This window comes from Glycine max, chromosome 3 (assembly GCF_000004515.6).
Source record: "Glycine max cultivar Williams 82 chromosome 3, Glycine_max_v4.0, whole genome shotgun sequence".
In the NCBI taxonomy this organism is placed as follows: Eukaryota; Viridiplantae; Streptophyta; class Magnoliopsida; order Fabales; family Fabaceae; genus Glycine; species Glycine max.
In genome coordinates this window covers 34,405,300-34,422,308 of record NC_016090.4, presented here as the reverse complement: position 1 = coordinate 34,422,308, position 17,009 = coordinate 34,405,300, and the positions used below count along the sequence as shown (strand labels likewise).

The 17,009-nt window shown below is 34.1% G+C and overlaps 1 protein-coding gene across 1 annotated transcript; it reads right to left on the bottom strand.

The window, feature by feature from the left end:
* Positions 1 to 4,476: 4,476 nt before the first annotated feature.
* Positions 4,477 to 7,827, bottom strand: LOC100781852 (peroxisomal membrane protein 2). The gene is made up of 6 exons (XM_041013941.1): positions 7,523 to 7,827; positions 6,575 to 6,662; positions 5,479 to 5,573; positions 5,035 to 5,107; positions 4,829 to 4,921; positions 4,477 to 4,557 (listed from the first exon to the last, which is right to left on the bottom strand). Exons 1-6 carry the CDS (start codon positions 7,825 to 7,827, stop codon positions 4,477 to 4,479), a joined length of 735 nt encoding a protein of 244 aa, XP_040869875.1.
* Positions 7,828 to 17,009: the final 9,182 nt, after the last annotated feature.

Below are 17,009 nucleotides of genomic sequence, written 5' to 3'. Positions count from 1 at the left end.
TTATATATTCTTCAGCAACAATATAGGCTTCTGTTCATTCGGTTAGGATCCTCAAGTTTAGTAACCTCTTCAATTTATCAGTAATTACTACATAACTGTCCTAGTAAGTGAAAAAACACAAACATAAAAATTATTAGTAATAAAATAAAAAATAAAACAACAAACACAAAATATGAAAAAAAATATATTTTCACTGTATGTCGAGGATGATGCACATTGACATCTACTTCATCAGGCGCCACTGTCGCCACCGGTTGCTGATGCACATCTGGTTCAACAAATGTGTCATATTATTGAACCGACAAAACTCTAGGAAGATCCCATGGCTGTGCCGAAGTCATAAACGGATGCAAAATTATGTAAAACCACTCCATGTAATTTGACGAACATTGATCAGGCACTATACAAATTTGCCCTACATGTGCAATATAGTCACTGAACTGTATCCATCTAGCATCCATTTATTCAACAGAAGCCAAAGGCGCATTGAATGTGGCGGAATGGTCTGGATATACCCAAACTGTCGTACAACTCTCTCTGGTCAATGAATGACCGTCAAGGGACCCCATCTAAGATGACAGGAAAACAAGGAGATGACCTCAAATTCTCTAAATGAACGGTGGTCACCAAACCACAAGATAATGGAGGATATACATGGAGAATAAGATGAAGAATAAGGAATTAAAGTGAATTAACCGAACAAAAAGATAGAGGAAACAAAAGAACATTACCTAGACGAAGATGCTTTGATACCACATGATGTAGCTCCATGTGGAGCCTGTAGGCCTTGGATATTCTTCATCAATGGAGTCCTTTGCTTCTTTAAGATTAATGGCAGCGGAATAGAGATGGAAGAAAGATGATTGGAGACGTCACTTCAAGAAGAAGATGAGTCAAGAAGAAGCTCACCACCATAGGAAGCCATGGATAAGAGCTTGAAGGTAAGAGAAAATGAGTGGAGGAAGAGGGAGGAGCATGAAATTTTGTGCCTCAAATGAGGTCTGAACTTTGAAGTGTAATTCACAAAACTGAAGGGAAATTGTTCGCTCTTCGACAAGTGTACCGAGTCGCACAAGTAGTATATACAGATTACTAATCCATATGGGTTTTTCTCCAAAAAAATTCCACTTTTTTCATCACCAATGCTTCAAACAACAACAATACAATGATTCAAACCCACAACGACAATAATGGAAGCAATACAATGATTCAAACAACCAACAACAAAAACAACGAATCAAGCAAAACAGTAAACAAAGAATAACTTACCTGGAAGAAGATGAACCAACAAAGAAGAAGAACAAGCGTGAACCAGGAACCATGAAGAAGATGAGGAAGCAATGAAGATGAACCATGAAGAAGAGGCGTGAACCACGAAGAACACGAACCAGGAAGAAGTGTGAACGAATGGTGGAAGAAGAAGCGTGAAAAAATGTCGAAGAAGAAAGCGTGAACGAGTGACTCGTACGGACGAGTCACTGTTTTTTTATAGTAAACAATAGATGAAAGATATTTTAGCCCTTTCACCTTGGTTGTTGGGTATCTGAGCAAAAATGTTGGGTGACCAAAGTAACTGCTATAAAACAATGGCCATGGACATTGGGTTGTTGCCCTTAAGCTCACAAAAAATAAAAACAATGGCCAAGGACGTGTTTGAGAAAAAAGTAAGGAAATAGGCTAACTCTTTAAAAGTCATGCAATTAATTTCATATCCGCCTTGATAGTTGTTCCCATGCCATGCTAGTCTTTATTAACATTGGGCCGCATGTTAATCCCTCTCTTCTATTCAAACAAAATAAAAACACTTTCCCATCATTGTTAGCCCCCATGCTCTGCTTTTATACAATTATACAAATTAAATTTAAGGTGGTTCCACAATTGGAGGTTGTTAAGAGTGTGTTTACAAGCATTTAATTTAACCTAGTTACAAACTTACAATGATACCAGCTTATGTATTGAAGAGGGGCTGTTACTTCCTGCACTTCCCAAGTTGATTCCGACACTCTTTCCAAAATATTTTTAGACCTTCCGAATTGGTCATTCTGGAAGGCAAAAAGGAAGTGCAGAGAGCAACGGGGAAGTGTAGGGAGCAATAGCCTTGAAGAGGAGGCCAAGCCTGTTAGTAGCCCAATACCACCAAACAAGGTCCAAACCCAAATAACTGTTAGACTATGAAGTTTTGTAAAATGGACTATGCTTACGCAGACAAAACCGCAGGGATAAATTTTAAAAATAAAGGGACTTAACTCAAACTAAGATCAGAATTCAACAGACCAAACCGTTGGGATAAAAAACACAATTAAACAACACAACAACAACAATAACAAAAACAACAAAAACCTCCTGTATGGTCTCAATGATATAGAATCCTAGGAAACACAAGGACGAAGCCTGCATTGATGAAAGTGCATACAAAAATTCTACATGCGAGTATTTGCAACTGCTAGTCTTAATGTTCATGTAAATTACGAAACATTTAAAATATTTGAATACAGCTCATGCAGCCTCTTTCCAAGCTCTTTATCTGAACTCTGAAGAATGATCAATGGACATAAAACTGATTAGTACTGTAAACTATTAAGGAATTACTGCAGCATTGTGTATACTCAGCAAAGCTATAAAGTAAAAAGATTGAAAACACAAAGACAACATTGTATATCCATAAGAACTATAGGATTTCTTAATAAAAAGGTAAATCTGTTAAAATCATATTAAAGGAAGGTTCTTGCTTGGCATTACAGATTGAGTCACCGAGGCAAGGTTACTAATTATTCTTTGTTGAAAGGTGGTGAACTTTATGGATATTTTAGCAAATTGTAACTTTATAATTTCCTAGGGTCTTTTGGTTTGAAAAAAAATTGTTTCATTTTCTGTTCATTTTTAATTACAGAAACACCACCTTGTTTTCATTTTATTTTTAGTTTCAAAAAAAGTTGTATAGGAAACATTCACAACTATTTAATAAAGCAGATATCCTTAGAAAGTTCTTAGGAATTTCCAATAGGTGCTTAGATAAAATAAGTTTGATTGTAGTTTTATTTAAGACAAAATTTAATGTTCAAGAATCCTTGTTCAGTTGTTCTACATTCCTCTTGGTACATGACAATGGATGTTTTTGTGTACAAATGAGGGCAAATTGACCTAATAGGGTTTATTTTACAAACAGTTTCCCAAAACGGGTCCATTTTGAAACAAATTACACACATGGTCTTTTTTACACTGGTTCTGCCAAACATGTTGGCGACAAAGTGAGTCACCATTCATGCTGGCGAGATAGCGCTGATGTGGAAGGTGTTTTGCCATTGGCATTGGCGAAACACATGAGGTAGGCATAGGTGTAGTAGGTTGCGCAGAGATCTGTCTCATCCCAAAAGATCTTTTTCTCTTTCTATATTTTTCTTTTCTTTTTCTCTCTCTATCCTCATGGCTGAGAATTTGGACGATGACGAGTTTTGGCTGTCGCCGCAATTCCTCGCCGACGATGATGTTGTCGTATTTCCGATACCCTTTGAAGCAAAGTTTTCACCTTTGTCTAACAATGCCGTTTTGTTCCCGTACAGTTCTCCCGTTGATTCCACCGTTGGTGGCTCCAGCGAGACCGAGAGCAACGAGGAAGAGCAACTTGTTGCCGAGTTAACTCGCCACTTGACTCGCTCCTCTCTTCAACCTGACACCGAGGCTGTGGTATGATATATAACTCTTGTCTTTCTTTCTCTTTTGTTTGGTGTGGGGCTCTGAGTGTTATTTCGGAGTTTTCTTTCTAATTTTTTGTAATTATTTTGGCTTTATTGCAGGGTCAGTTTGTGTCTGGTTCTCCTCAATCCACACTTTGCGCGTTTGGAAGTGAGTGTAGTTATGGCAAAGGGTCGAGCCACGGTAGCCCAGATGGTGTTTGCAAGTTGTCCTCTGTGAAGACCACTTGGGATTTGCTGCATGCGGCTACAGGGGAAGTTGAGAGGATGAGGTTGAAGCAAGAAGGTGTTTCACCATTGGCATTGGCTACACCTGCACCTGCTGCACTGCACGCCTAGCCTGCTCTACGCGCCTACCCCTGACTTGAGGTGTTTCGCCATTGGCATTGGCGAAACCCTCTCCACGTCACTGCCATGTCGCTGCTGGTATCGCCAGTTTGACTGGCGGAACACTCATGCCATTTCGCAACTGCAAATGGCGAAATCCTTTTCATGTGTCGTGTCCCATACATGTTTTGCCAGCATGCATGGCGAGTTACGTATAAAAAGGGACCCCCTCCGGAAATTGTTTCAAAACAGACCCAGATGGGGAATTAGTTTGTAAAACTAACCCCCTCTGGTCAATTTGCCTACAAATGAGTAGTTTATTGCATCTAATAAAAAAATGGAAGAGAGAACATGACAGTGCCTATTTACTAGTAACAGAAAGAAACCTTTTCTTCTTGTCTCATACCCACATGCATACTTGAATTTGTAAGGTCAAAGAGCTGGAACATAAAATTACCTATTTTGTAAGAACCTCTTTATGTGCCATAAATGAGAGAATAATATTCCACATCAAAGCAATAACATTAGCAGCAAGGACCTGAAATTATGTCCATATATTTTAAAATCAACAATAACATTAAAAAAAAAATGGAGAAGCAAATCTAAGAACTTCTAAGAAAATTGTAGATGCTATGGTCAGTGCATACTATCAACAACAAAAGCAAGCTGGGTGGTAAATTAATAAATATCCTTCTGCAAGTGTCAGCAAACATAACCAAAGATACCTCTATTTTACTGATTTCAGTGTGTGCATGTGAATGCTTGGTTTTACAAGCACGTACAAGTTAAACAATACTGTTTACACCCACCTGTTTAAGCTTGGGTACAACTTGTGATGGGCTTCCCTCCAGTGTCACCAATGTAGATAAGAAAACTCCGCTGAATATGGGTGAAAATAAGAACTGTGAAAATATTTCATAGCATTCAAAATTAAATTATTACACAAGCACAAAATCAATAATTGATACAAAGTGATAATAGACAGTGGAATGGGGGACCAATGGGAATATCCCACCTGATCAAGTACAAGCCGCAAAAGGGCACCTGATGCTCCAGGAAGTGTAACCAATTTACTCATATACAAATACCTATAGATCCAAAGCAAATGTCAGGAAAGACAAGGGAATGAGACTTAACAATTATTGAGCCTTCATTCAAACTCCTGTGACCGTGATATATGTGAAATACCTCCTAAACATACACATCATAAATATCAGAAATCAATCTTCATTGGATTCTTCTAATAATATTCATTAGGAATGAATAAATATTTACTATATTATAAAAAAAAAACTACACCCAGGACCTAAGAACATATTGCATTTATGATTACTGCCATTGGAATGTCATTACATTATTTATTATTAAAGTATTATAATTTATAAAAAAATTCATAATTAATAGACTATAAAAAAAGAGTCTACTTTCAGGCATAACAAAATAGATTCTAGAGCATTACCAGAAATGCAATGTTGGACCCACTAAAGCAAAACCAAGAAAAGTAAAGACAAATGTCCTCTTGAAATCCAGTGATGGCACTTTGTCTATCACAAGCTGCAGAAAATAAGTTTAAATTTATAAAAAAAAAATGGACATATATAAATGAATGCATAGACATACAATGCTTTGAAAAGTAAATTAAGTATTGCATGTATTGGCCTAAAATAATAATCCATTTAGAATCAAATTCAAATATAATGTCACATCAGGCTTGACGCCATAAGCAAAGAGGATAGACCAAAATGTCATGTAAGCCAGAGATAAAAATTCAAAAGAAAAAAAAGAGGAATCCCACTAATAAATTGTGAAAATAACAGAAGATACATAAGACATAGACATAAAGTAGGGCATCCAGTAACGCCCAGTTCTTTGTTGAAATTGGAGCTTAATATATTGCACGTATCTATCATCTTAAGGACTATCAGTTAGTTTGACAGTAGTTCAGCAGTCTGTCACTCCTGTTAAGTAATTTAAACCAGACGATCTTGAGCAAATGACTTGGCAGGGCTAAACATGTATGCTTTTCGTTGGAAGGTAATTAGCAGTAACATTGCACTACTTAGAGGGAATCCAAATCAATGTATTAGTAACTTGATAAGCCAACCCCACCATCAAGGCATTTCTTTTCCTGAATGTAGCTTAAACTCAATGTTCAAAATATTTTCTAACTAGCACTTTCAGTTTATGGCGAAATTATCATGAATGTTCTATATAAACAATGCAAATCTGATGTTGTTTGGATTTCTTTAAATGTTGGTTCCATAGTCTTCATTCATAATGTCACATCCTTATTCCAAACAACTCTTGATTCCACGAATTTGAGCATAATTCCATCTTCCCTGACGCTCTTAAATTCTAGGGGAAACTTTGCATAGTCCAGTTCTTTGACCACACACAAGCTGGCAAATTAACATAGAACAGAGCAGTTGAGCCATGCTCAAGTAACATAAAAATAAAATAAATACTCTATTCTACGCAAAAATTGTTTCTACGTATATCATACATTTTCAAACTGTGATGAGACATAACCAAAACATTTTGAATTAGTGTAATACCTCGCATAACAAATCTCCAATTAGATTCAAAATTGCAGATGTTAGAGCTTTCACGGCAACAGGGTGTTTTCCAAGAAGAGCCAAGTACCTGTAGTAAAACCATGTTAGATCTTCAAAAGAAAGCTATATTCAGATGTAAGTGTGTATTTGGATGGGCGTTGACCAAATGGATTTTGAAGTGACATGCTTTATGTTTGAATATTCTTGTTATAAAAATGAGTTAGTAGCAAAACTCAGTATAAGATTTTTATCAAACGCAAAAGCTACATAGAGTTGCTTCAACTCAAAATCAATTCCTTAACGAGGAATTAAAGATGTGAAAAATTACATAAAATCACGTTAACTAGTGTTTCAATTGTGAGTTCAAGGTGAAACCAAACACGCACTAAGTCTAAGGGTATGTTTTGGTTTAAAAAGTACTTTTGGATGCTGAACGTACTTTTGGACAGTAAGCTCAATTTGTGACATGTTTGGTTACCCTCAAAAGTACATTTGCATGTTAAAATTTTGCCTGGAAACTCATTTTTGTAGAAGCTAGACTTGGGTTGCTTTTGCAAAGTCAATGCATGTTTGGACTTCCGTCGCATGAACCTTGAAAGTACGTTTATAAAAAAACTCGGTGTGTATTTGTTTTTTCGTTGAACAAGCTACAAAAGTACGTTCAAGGAGAAGTAACAATTTGTTGTTTCTCACAAAATGGTGCATCGAAACACATGCTGACGGATTAAAACAGTAAAACAAACACACCCTTATTTGAGTCAAACTTAAGTTTGCAAACTTTAAACCAACCAAACATGCAAGTAAGAGTTTTGCACACACTCAAAAGAAGATAAATGGGCTTACACTAAAAAAATGAAGGACACATAATGAAAACATAACATAACCATAGAAAGTAGGGTATATATTGAGAGTTATGAATTTTTTGTTTACCATGACAAGAAGGACTACTTGTCTCCTCCATCGCCTCCGCCGCCGGAATTCGGACCGTCAGAGCCTCCGCCACCGCCACCGCCACCGCCGCCACGTGGGCCGCTTCCGCCGAAGCCGTCGTTGGGGAGGGCGGAGAGGAGGGGGAGGGTGGGTTTGAAGGGCGTGGCGGAGTTGTTGAAGTTGAAAGGAAGGGACTGAGAGTGGAGCGGAGTGAGAGTTTGAAATTGTTGAAGGCGAGTGGTGTTTTGACGGCAATGGTTGAAGGCAATGGGCAAGAGAAGGAATTTGTGCGCGTGTGGGCATAATGTTCCTCCATACGACATTTACTTTGTTCAATTCAAAAGGATTTTTTTGCTGTGTCTGTGTCTGTGAGTCGAAGGATATGTGATTTTGTGTAGACTAAACGCTACACTGACTCTGCACCTTGGTGCCAACCAGTGAACAAGCTCTATATACTATGAGAAAAATGGACATCCATTTGTAAAAACTTTTACACAGTTACTTATCGAGTCACAATTCACTAAGTTTGTTGAGTTTTTTGTTTGATCTTGATGGTAATTGAAGATGGTGTTAAAGATGTATAATAATTCATCCATTTTACTTAACCAATTAAAATAGATTATAAGTTTAAGTTTTGGTTAATTTTAAAAATAAGATGAATACTAACAATACTCTCTGTAGGCAAATTTACCTTAGGGGGTCAGTTTTAAAAACTATTTACGGATTGGGGTCTGTTTTAAAAGTATTAACGGAGGAGGTCTGTTATATGGGTGGAATCCACCATAGCCATTGGCGGCAAAGGTGAACCCGCCATAGTCACTGGCGGCATAGGTGAACCCGCCACTGGCATTGGCATCACAGGCGGAGAGAGGAAAGTGCCGCCTCCTGCATTGGTGACACAGGGGCCACGTAGGAGAGGAGAGAGGAGAGTGTCGCCTCTTGGATTGGCGACACAGTCCATGTGGGACTCGCCTACAGTGCTGGCGATACACCCCCTCCCCCATTCTGCTTTCTCTGCTGGCGATACAGGTGCTTGCAGCAGATGCTGTGCATCTCGTGATAGCTTGCAACAGATGGTAGTTTAGGGTTACAACTTTTCTAGTATTAGGGTTGCATGCATGATTGAAAACACAGAGTAGGCTTAACTTAGGTTTTTGACCGTTGCTTCTTTACATTTCCTTCTATAAAATTAACCTCCAGCATCTTAAATTTTTACGCAAACTTATCTTCTCTTCTCCAAGCTTTCTTCTTTCTCCTTTATTGAGTTTCAGTGAGTGTGAGTGAGAGTGTGTACGTGTGTGCTGCACTTCCATTGTTTTGTTGTGTATTTGTCTTCCATAATTCATTATGGTAAGTGGTTTTCTTAAATAAGATTTATATATTCTGATTTATAATTTCTGTTGTTAATATTATAAAAATATTAGGTTAGTTAGTATTAATAGGTATTGTAAATTTAGGTTAATTAGGATTAATATATATTATAAGGTTAGGTTAGTCACTATGCTGTTTTTAATTTTTATGTATTAATAGATATTTGAAGGTTAGGTTAGTTAGTTTGGTTTGTTGTATATATTTTTAGATATTATATATGTGATATAATATTATTAGCTTTAGAAATATTAGGCACATGTAATATACTTAATATTAGGGAAGCACACGTAATATATTAATATTAGCTAGCTGTAGAAATATTAGACACATGTAATATTAGGTAGTTGTAGAAATATTTTTATTCAGCCACACTTATTATTAGCTTTAGAAATACTGGGCACACATAATATACGTAATATTAGCTAGTTGTAGGAAATATTAGGCACAAGTTAATTTAAGGTTTAATTATATATTTGTAAATTTTAGGACAGGCGTAAATTTTGTGTTTTTGTAATATTAGCTAGCTGTAAAAATTTAAGCATTTCACACGTAATTCCATAATTCCTTTGCTTTTGCAGAGTTTCATTGAGTGTCTACGCTGCTGGTGCTGGTTCCTTTGCTTTTGTTCCTTTGCTTTTGCTGAGTTTTTCTCTTCCATAATTCCTGGTAAGTGATTTTCTCAAATAACATTTATATATTATGATTTATATATTCTGTTGTTAATATTATAAAAATAATAGGTTAGCTAGTATTAATAGGTATTGTAAGTTTAGGTTAATTAGGATTAATAGGTATTGTAAGGTTAGGTTAGTTAGTATGAAAAGATTATTTAGTTTGTAGTATATATTTTTAGATATTTTATATGTGATATATATATATATATATATATATATATATATATATATATATATATATAATACTTTAGTAAGCCACAGCCAAAGGTTCCATGAGGTTTAAAAATATTAGACACACTTAATATTAGCCTTAGAAATATTAGGCACAGGTAATATTAGGTAGCGGTAGAAATATTAGGCATAAATTAATATTAGCTTTAGGTACATATTTGTAAATTTTAGGTAGACATAAATTTGTAGTTTTTGTAAAATTAAACATTCCACACGTAAATAAATAATTGTAATATTAGAGACGTGTAAATTTGTCTTATTAGTGTTATATTTTTGTATGTTATATATAAATAGTATAGTTTTAAATAAATGAATTGATAAGTTAATATTGTTTGAGTTAATTATTTTTAGTTTTTAGTTATATATATATATATATATATATATATATATATATATATATATATATGATAAGATAGTGTTAGTTTTAGTTTGTAGGTTAATATTATTTATTTTAGGAAATTTACGTTATTAAATATATGATACATTGTACATTATTATTATTTTTGTATATATATTGTTTAAATAATTTTTTGCATTTCAATATTTGTTTGTATTATAAATAATTTGTTAGTCCATATTTTATTCAATTATTTTTTTTGTTAATTGTAGAAAAAAATTATTTATTTAAAGTTTTCTTCACATGTATTTTAATTTATCTATAGAATATATTAAAAATTGGCCATTTTGATTTTTTTTCAAATTAATTGTTATATATTTAATAATATTTTTATAAATGTGCGTAGTTTAATTTAATTTATATTATCTACAAATAATGTATAAATTGATTTGTGAATTTATTGTATTATATTTTATTTTGCAGTAGCAATGACATCTTCATCATCATCTTCATCACATATTAACATTAAGTCTGGCCTCATCGATACTGATGTATTATGGATGCAACCTAAGCATGTTTCAGAACATGTTTGGAATGGGGAAGAAGATCGGAAATTACATATCAGACGAGCTGTCCTCACGTATCAAGGGGAAGAACAAATTCCAGAGCAAATTTTCCCTTTTGCTTCTACAATCTGATTTCGCCTGGATTATCAAGATGGGGTACTTAAAAATAAATGTCTCATTAATTAGTGTTCTGATAGAAAGATGGAGGCCGGAAACACATACGTTTCACATGAGATGCAGAGAGTGTACTATTACTCTCCAAGACGTCTCTGTATTGTTAGGTATAAGTGTGGATGATTTACCATTAATCGGTCCAACAAATCTTGATTGGGCTGATTTATGTGAGGAATTATTGGGAGTCAGACCACAAGAAGGTGAAATTAAAGGTAGTGTGGTTAAATTAAGTTGGCTGGCTCACCATTTTGCACAAATAAATAACGACGACGACGAAGAACAGGTACGAAGGTTTGCCCGTACATGGATACTGAGATTCATTGGAGGTGTCTTGTTCGTTGACAAAAGCAGTAACAAAGTTTCGCTAAGGTACCTTCAATTTTTACGTGACTTTGAAGAATGTGACAGATATGCATGGGGAGCTGCCGTAGTTGGGTCAGGGATTAGTGTTCATGCCTCATCAGAAGGAGAAATTGCCACTTCATTCCCAAGAGGCCTCCACTGTGCGGAGTATGCTTTTAAGATGTGCTCATTGGTGTAAATAACATCTATATATTGGTAGTAGTTCATGCTCACGTAACCACAAGCTGCAATAATGTGTGAACATGGATAGTGAAGCGCAGAATACCTTCCGCATTGACAATAATGACCATTCAAGTTAACTGCCCATTTTTGCCCGCCACGTTGCGTTATAGGATTGAAGGTCTCCTCTACTTCAAAACTTGTCGAGTGGATATCATACACGCGAACGATGTGCGAACAAGCTTGTTCTTGATTTTTCCTAAGTTCTGTAACAAGCTTAGAACAATAAACTTGGCCTTCTCTTAATTGTCTTTGGGCTTGGCGACCACAATCAACAAAGTACTTTCGGCACCTACTACATGTTGACTTGACCAATGTTGTTATTGGAATGCTGCGACAATCTTTCAACACCTTATTCACACATTCTGATAGGTTGGTTGTCATGTGACCATATCGTCGTCCAGATGTATCGTAAGCCATGCTCCATTTTTTCTTTGAAATGCGATCAATCCATCTTGCTATGGCTGGACTCAATTCATATATTTTTTCTAAGTTTTGATCAAACACATGCTTGCAAGGAGTATATGCTGCATCAAATTTGTTATCATCAAAAGTTGTACGTAGACATGAAACTCAAATTAAATTAATGTATAAAATAAACCTTACCCAATTTCTTGAACATCTCTTTTTGTTTCGCGTTGTTGAATTTACGATTGAAATTGCTGGCTATGTGTCGGACGCAGTACACATGATAACTGTGGGGAGGTTGCCAACCAAGTGCTTCGTTAGCGACAGCAGACTTTATACTCGCGTGATGATCAGATATTAGACAAATTCCATTCTTATCTGTGACGTGTTCACGCAAGTGGGCCAAAAACCATGACCAAGCTGTTAGCGTCTCGCCTTCGACCACGGCGAATGCTAGAGGAAGAACACCACCATTTCAATCTTGCGATGTGGCCATTAACAGGGTCCCACGGTATTTGCCATATAAATGTGTGCCATCAACTTGTATGATTGGCTTACAGTACTTAAAAGCCTCTTTGCATTGACCAAATGCCCAAAATACTCTATGAAACTGACGATGTTCGCGACTCACCTTATTACCAACAATAAAATCGTCATGTAATATTTGAAAGTAAGAGCCAGGAGAATGATTTTGCATGTGTGTTAGCCATGACGAGAGTTTCGCATACGACTTTTCACAATCGCCATATTCAATTGCAATCGCCTTTTGTTTGGCCATCCATGCTTTTATGTATGAAACCTTATAGGAAAATTCATTATTTATCCTTTCTTGAATCAAAGAAATTTTTATTGATGGATCTTCTCTGATCATGCCTGTAATTCAAATAATTAAATAAAATTACAAATTAAAATAACAAATAACACAAAAGTAGGATAATATGAACATAAAAAACGTACCTACAACGCAAGTTGCAATTAAATTTGAATCAAGCTTCTCATGGTCTTGTGTCATAGTCATATTTAGACATGTGTGCGGTCCACCCCATTGTGTCACTTTCCATGCATTAGTTTTTTTGGATAAAATTGCCCTCATATAAAAGGGCAAGGAGACTCTTCGGTGTTGTTGGGGCAACAAACGATATATTTGTGTGATTTCGTTTCAACAACCTTAAAACTTTGATGCACCTTCATCACATATTGTTTCAGTGCATTTTTTACCGCATCTTTACTGTCAAAATTCATGCCAACATATAATTCTTGTCCAACATTAAAAGTCGTTGGCATGTCCAGACCACAAATGTCCTCCTCGTTCGGATGACTCCAATTGATATTATTATAATGCATAGCATCATTCCAAAATGGATTTTGAATTTCTGGTACACCTAATAATTTATAAAAAAAATCACGTCAACAAACTACTCCTATTTAGTTACCATTAAATACAATTCTCATAAAAAGATAGATGTATTCAACTAATTTTGTATTTCACAAACATTTACCTTCGCTTGGGTGAACAATTGAAACTGGTTCAACGATGTCAGTGACTTCATCGTCTATATCAGATATTCCATCATCACTATCATCTTCATCGAAAGACTCTTCAACGTATGAGTTAGATGCAAGATAATCATCATCATCATCATCATCTTCATCAACATGTAAATTGCTTATATTTCTTGGCAGTTCTGACTCATGATGAGATACATTACGTCCACATGACGTAACAGAATTTGCAACATGAAATATAGAACCACCAGCAACATCCTTTTCTACGTACAATTCTAGAACTGAAATTTGTTGTTGTTGTTGAAAACTTTCGATCATAGTTTCAACATCTTCGTCATCACAAATTTGCAACGCAACATATTTTCCTGAAACTAAAAATCTACAACTTATAGTAGAAATAATTTCATTATTTTCTAACTTTACCTTATCTCCAATTTTTTTTTCAAAGCATTGAAACTAATTCCGTGTTTAATCTGAATCGCCTTTTTACTGCCTTCAAATATTACACTATCATTGTCTTCGTATACTCTTCCGTTGAAATACAACACTGTAATAATTGAATTCATGATATACCTACATCAACAAAATTAAAAATAATTAATCATAACAACATTCTTTTTAAAATAAATAAGTGTATTTGCTTGCTGCATCTACTAAATTAAAGTTAAACTTAAACTTAAACTACAGATTAAAATTTCATTCTAACTTCAAAAAACTATAAGGGAATCATGTAATTATTTGTAACACCTGTCCACCCATTAACAAATGCTTCTAAATAATTAAACATTATTAAAAAATAACTTCAAAGTAAAAAACCTAATTACAAAAATTAATACGCTTTAACTTCACGTATTAATTTTTTGTCTAAAAAAAAATTTATTACTTCAATTAAATATTTTGTGAATGATAACAATTAATAAATGTATTTGCTTGCACTATTAAAATTTCCTTAACAAAAACATTATTTGTAAGTCAGAAAAAATTATTACTCCAATTAAATAATTCTAATAAATTATTACTCGAATTAAATATTTCTAAAAAATTTCCGTAACTTCCAAAAGTCGAAGACTCACCTCTAAATATTTGTAAGTCAGAAATAGCATCAACAAAAGCTTATAACCCGAAGGGTCACACGTCAAATTTCTAAGCCACAAAAACCATGAACAAAGACGCTTACAAATAATTACTGATAATAATTTTAAAATAACAATTCTAATTCCAAAAATTATTACACTTAAACTTTACCTTCAATTTTTAGTCTAACAAATAAATTTATTACTTCAACTAATATTTTGTCAATCATAAAAATAAAAATATTTATTTTCTTGTTCTATTAAACTTAAACTAGACATTCATATTTTATTCTAAAAAAAATTATTACACTAATTAAATAATTTTTGAAAAATTCCTCAAGTTCAAAATTTGCAACTATCACATATAAATATATTCTTAAGGCTGAAATAATTAGTGGTAATAATTTTCAAATACAAAATATAATTAAAAAATTTGTTACACTTAAATTTCAGCTTCAAATTTGATTTTAACCACAAAATTAATTACTTCAAAATAAACAATTTGTAAATGATACAAATTATTAAAAAAATTAAGTTGAAACAGCATCAAATAATGCTTCTAAAAATTTGACTCAATAAAATTTTATTCCTTAAAATAAATTAAAAAGATCCTTACTTTCAATAGAACTTTGAAGTTGAAGATGAAATGAAGTAACTTGAACCAAAAATAAACTTCTAACAAAGCGTGTGAAATTTCAGCCTTTTCTTTCTCTCTTCAAACAACCAGTATTTTTCTTTCTCCTTTATTCCTTAAAATAAATTAAAAAGATCCTTACTTTCAATAGAACTTTGAAGTTGAAGATGAAATGAAGTAACTTGAACCAAAAATAAACTTCTAACAAAGCGTGTGAAATTTGAAGTTGTATCCTACTCTATTTAAACAAAAACTACTTGTGTCTTGCCATTATTAAAAGCATGCAAAATTTTCCCCGAAGTCATACATGTGAGCCTCTGAATCTACACTGTATGCATGTGATCCTAAAACCTGCAATGCATGTGAATAATCTACAGGTGTAGCCTCTGAACCCTAACCTGCAATGCATGTGAACATCTACAGGTAGCCTTTGAACCCTAACTTGCTTTCAGACCTTAGCTTTAGTCTCGTCATGAACAGGGAGAGCATGCGTAACCAATCTCCTACGTGGAGCATCTCGCCGTTAGCACTGGCGAGATTGCCCTAGTGGTGTATGTCGCTGTTATTGCTGGCGGCATCAGTGCCTACTCAGCAAGTATCGCCAAGAAGAATGGCGGCATGAGTCCTAGGTGGAGCATCTCGCCCGTGTTGCTGGCGGGACTGCTTTCTCGCTTCTCCTGCTGGCGGCTTCACAAGGTGAATCGCTTCTCCTGCTGGCGGCATCCATGGAGTTGCTGATGCAGCTGGCGGCATCAAATGAAAAACAGACCCCCCTGCAATTTTTTTCAAAAGGGATCCTGATGCGTAAATTGTTTATAAATGTGTCCCTCTACAATAAATTTGCCACTCTCTTTAACTCTTTCCTCGTAACAAGCACTCTATGATAGGCTGATTGGCTCGAAACTAAAAGATCATGAGAATAAATAAGATGTGGGACTCATGATTTTTTTGAGTAATTTTTAAGAAATTTCAATCAATCATAAAAGAGAGTGTGTTATTAACATTTTTTTTTAGATGAGTTGTCTTAAAATAATTCAAATGATGATTTATAATTGAATAATAATATAAAACTGTTTTATAGTGTTAGTTGATAAACCTAACTATCTGATTTATGTGTATTGATTTATTCAGCAAGAAAACATTTCACAAAGAAGAATTTTTTTATACTGGAAATCATAATAAAATTTGCTTGATTTGGTTGGTTATAAATATTTTTAGCTTTTAATTGTGCGAACTTGATCTTTAAAATATGAGTAAATACCTATTTAGTCTTTGAAGGTGTGAGACAATAATTAATATATATATATATATATATATATATATATATATATTTTTCAAATGTGAAAAAAGTACAACATCCTCTGATATAATCGATCAAGAAAAATAATTATATCTTATAATAATCAAGTTGACTATGCATAGTTAAAAATAAGAGATTGAAAAAATTTGATCAAAAGCAAAAAAAAAAAATTCAATCTAAAAGCAAACTAAGCACTGATAAAGACATCAATATAAGAAACAACAAAATGTAAAGGAATTTATAAAATCAAACTTGACACTTCTTAACACACCTAAAAATAAGCAATTATAACTAATTCCATGTTTAAACTTTTTTTTAGAAAAATGGGTGATACTTATCTATACCAGAGTAATCTGACTGAAACAAAGAAAAGCATAACATCAACTTTATTTTAATATTACAATACAAAAAGAAATGTCTTCCATTTCAACAACATGGGAGTCATTTATTTTAGCTACAAATCAAATGATGGGAATAGAAAGTAGTAAAAATGTAATATCATGTTTTTTCTAGAATTGTCACTCCTAATTATTTAATTTTATGTACACACATTTTTAAGTAAATTTTGTGAGAAATATAAATTCATAATTTTTAATTCAAGGGTCATTTGAGAGTATTTAAACAATAAACCAAACGCACTAAGTAGGAT

Coding starts and splice junctions, on each gene's coding strand:
- LOC100781852 (XM_041013941.1), bottom strand. CDS start 7,827: ATGTCGTATGGAGGAACATTATGCCCACACGCGCACAAATTCCTTCTC. Junction 5,108..5,478: donor GGTCCAACATTGCATTTCTG/GTAATGCTCTAG, acceptor TTGGATCTATAG/GTATTTGTATATGAGTAAAT. Junction 4,922..5,034: donor TGCGGCTTGTACTTGATCAG/GTGGGATATTCC, acceptor ATATTTTCACAG/TTCTTATTTTCACCCATATT.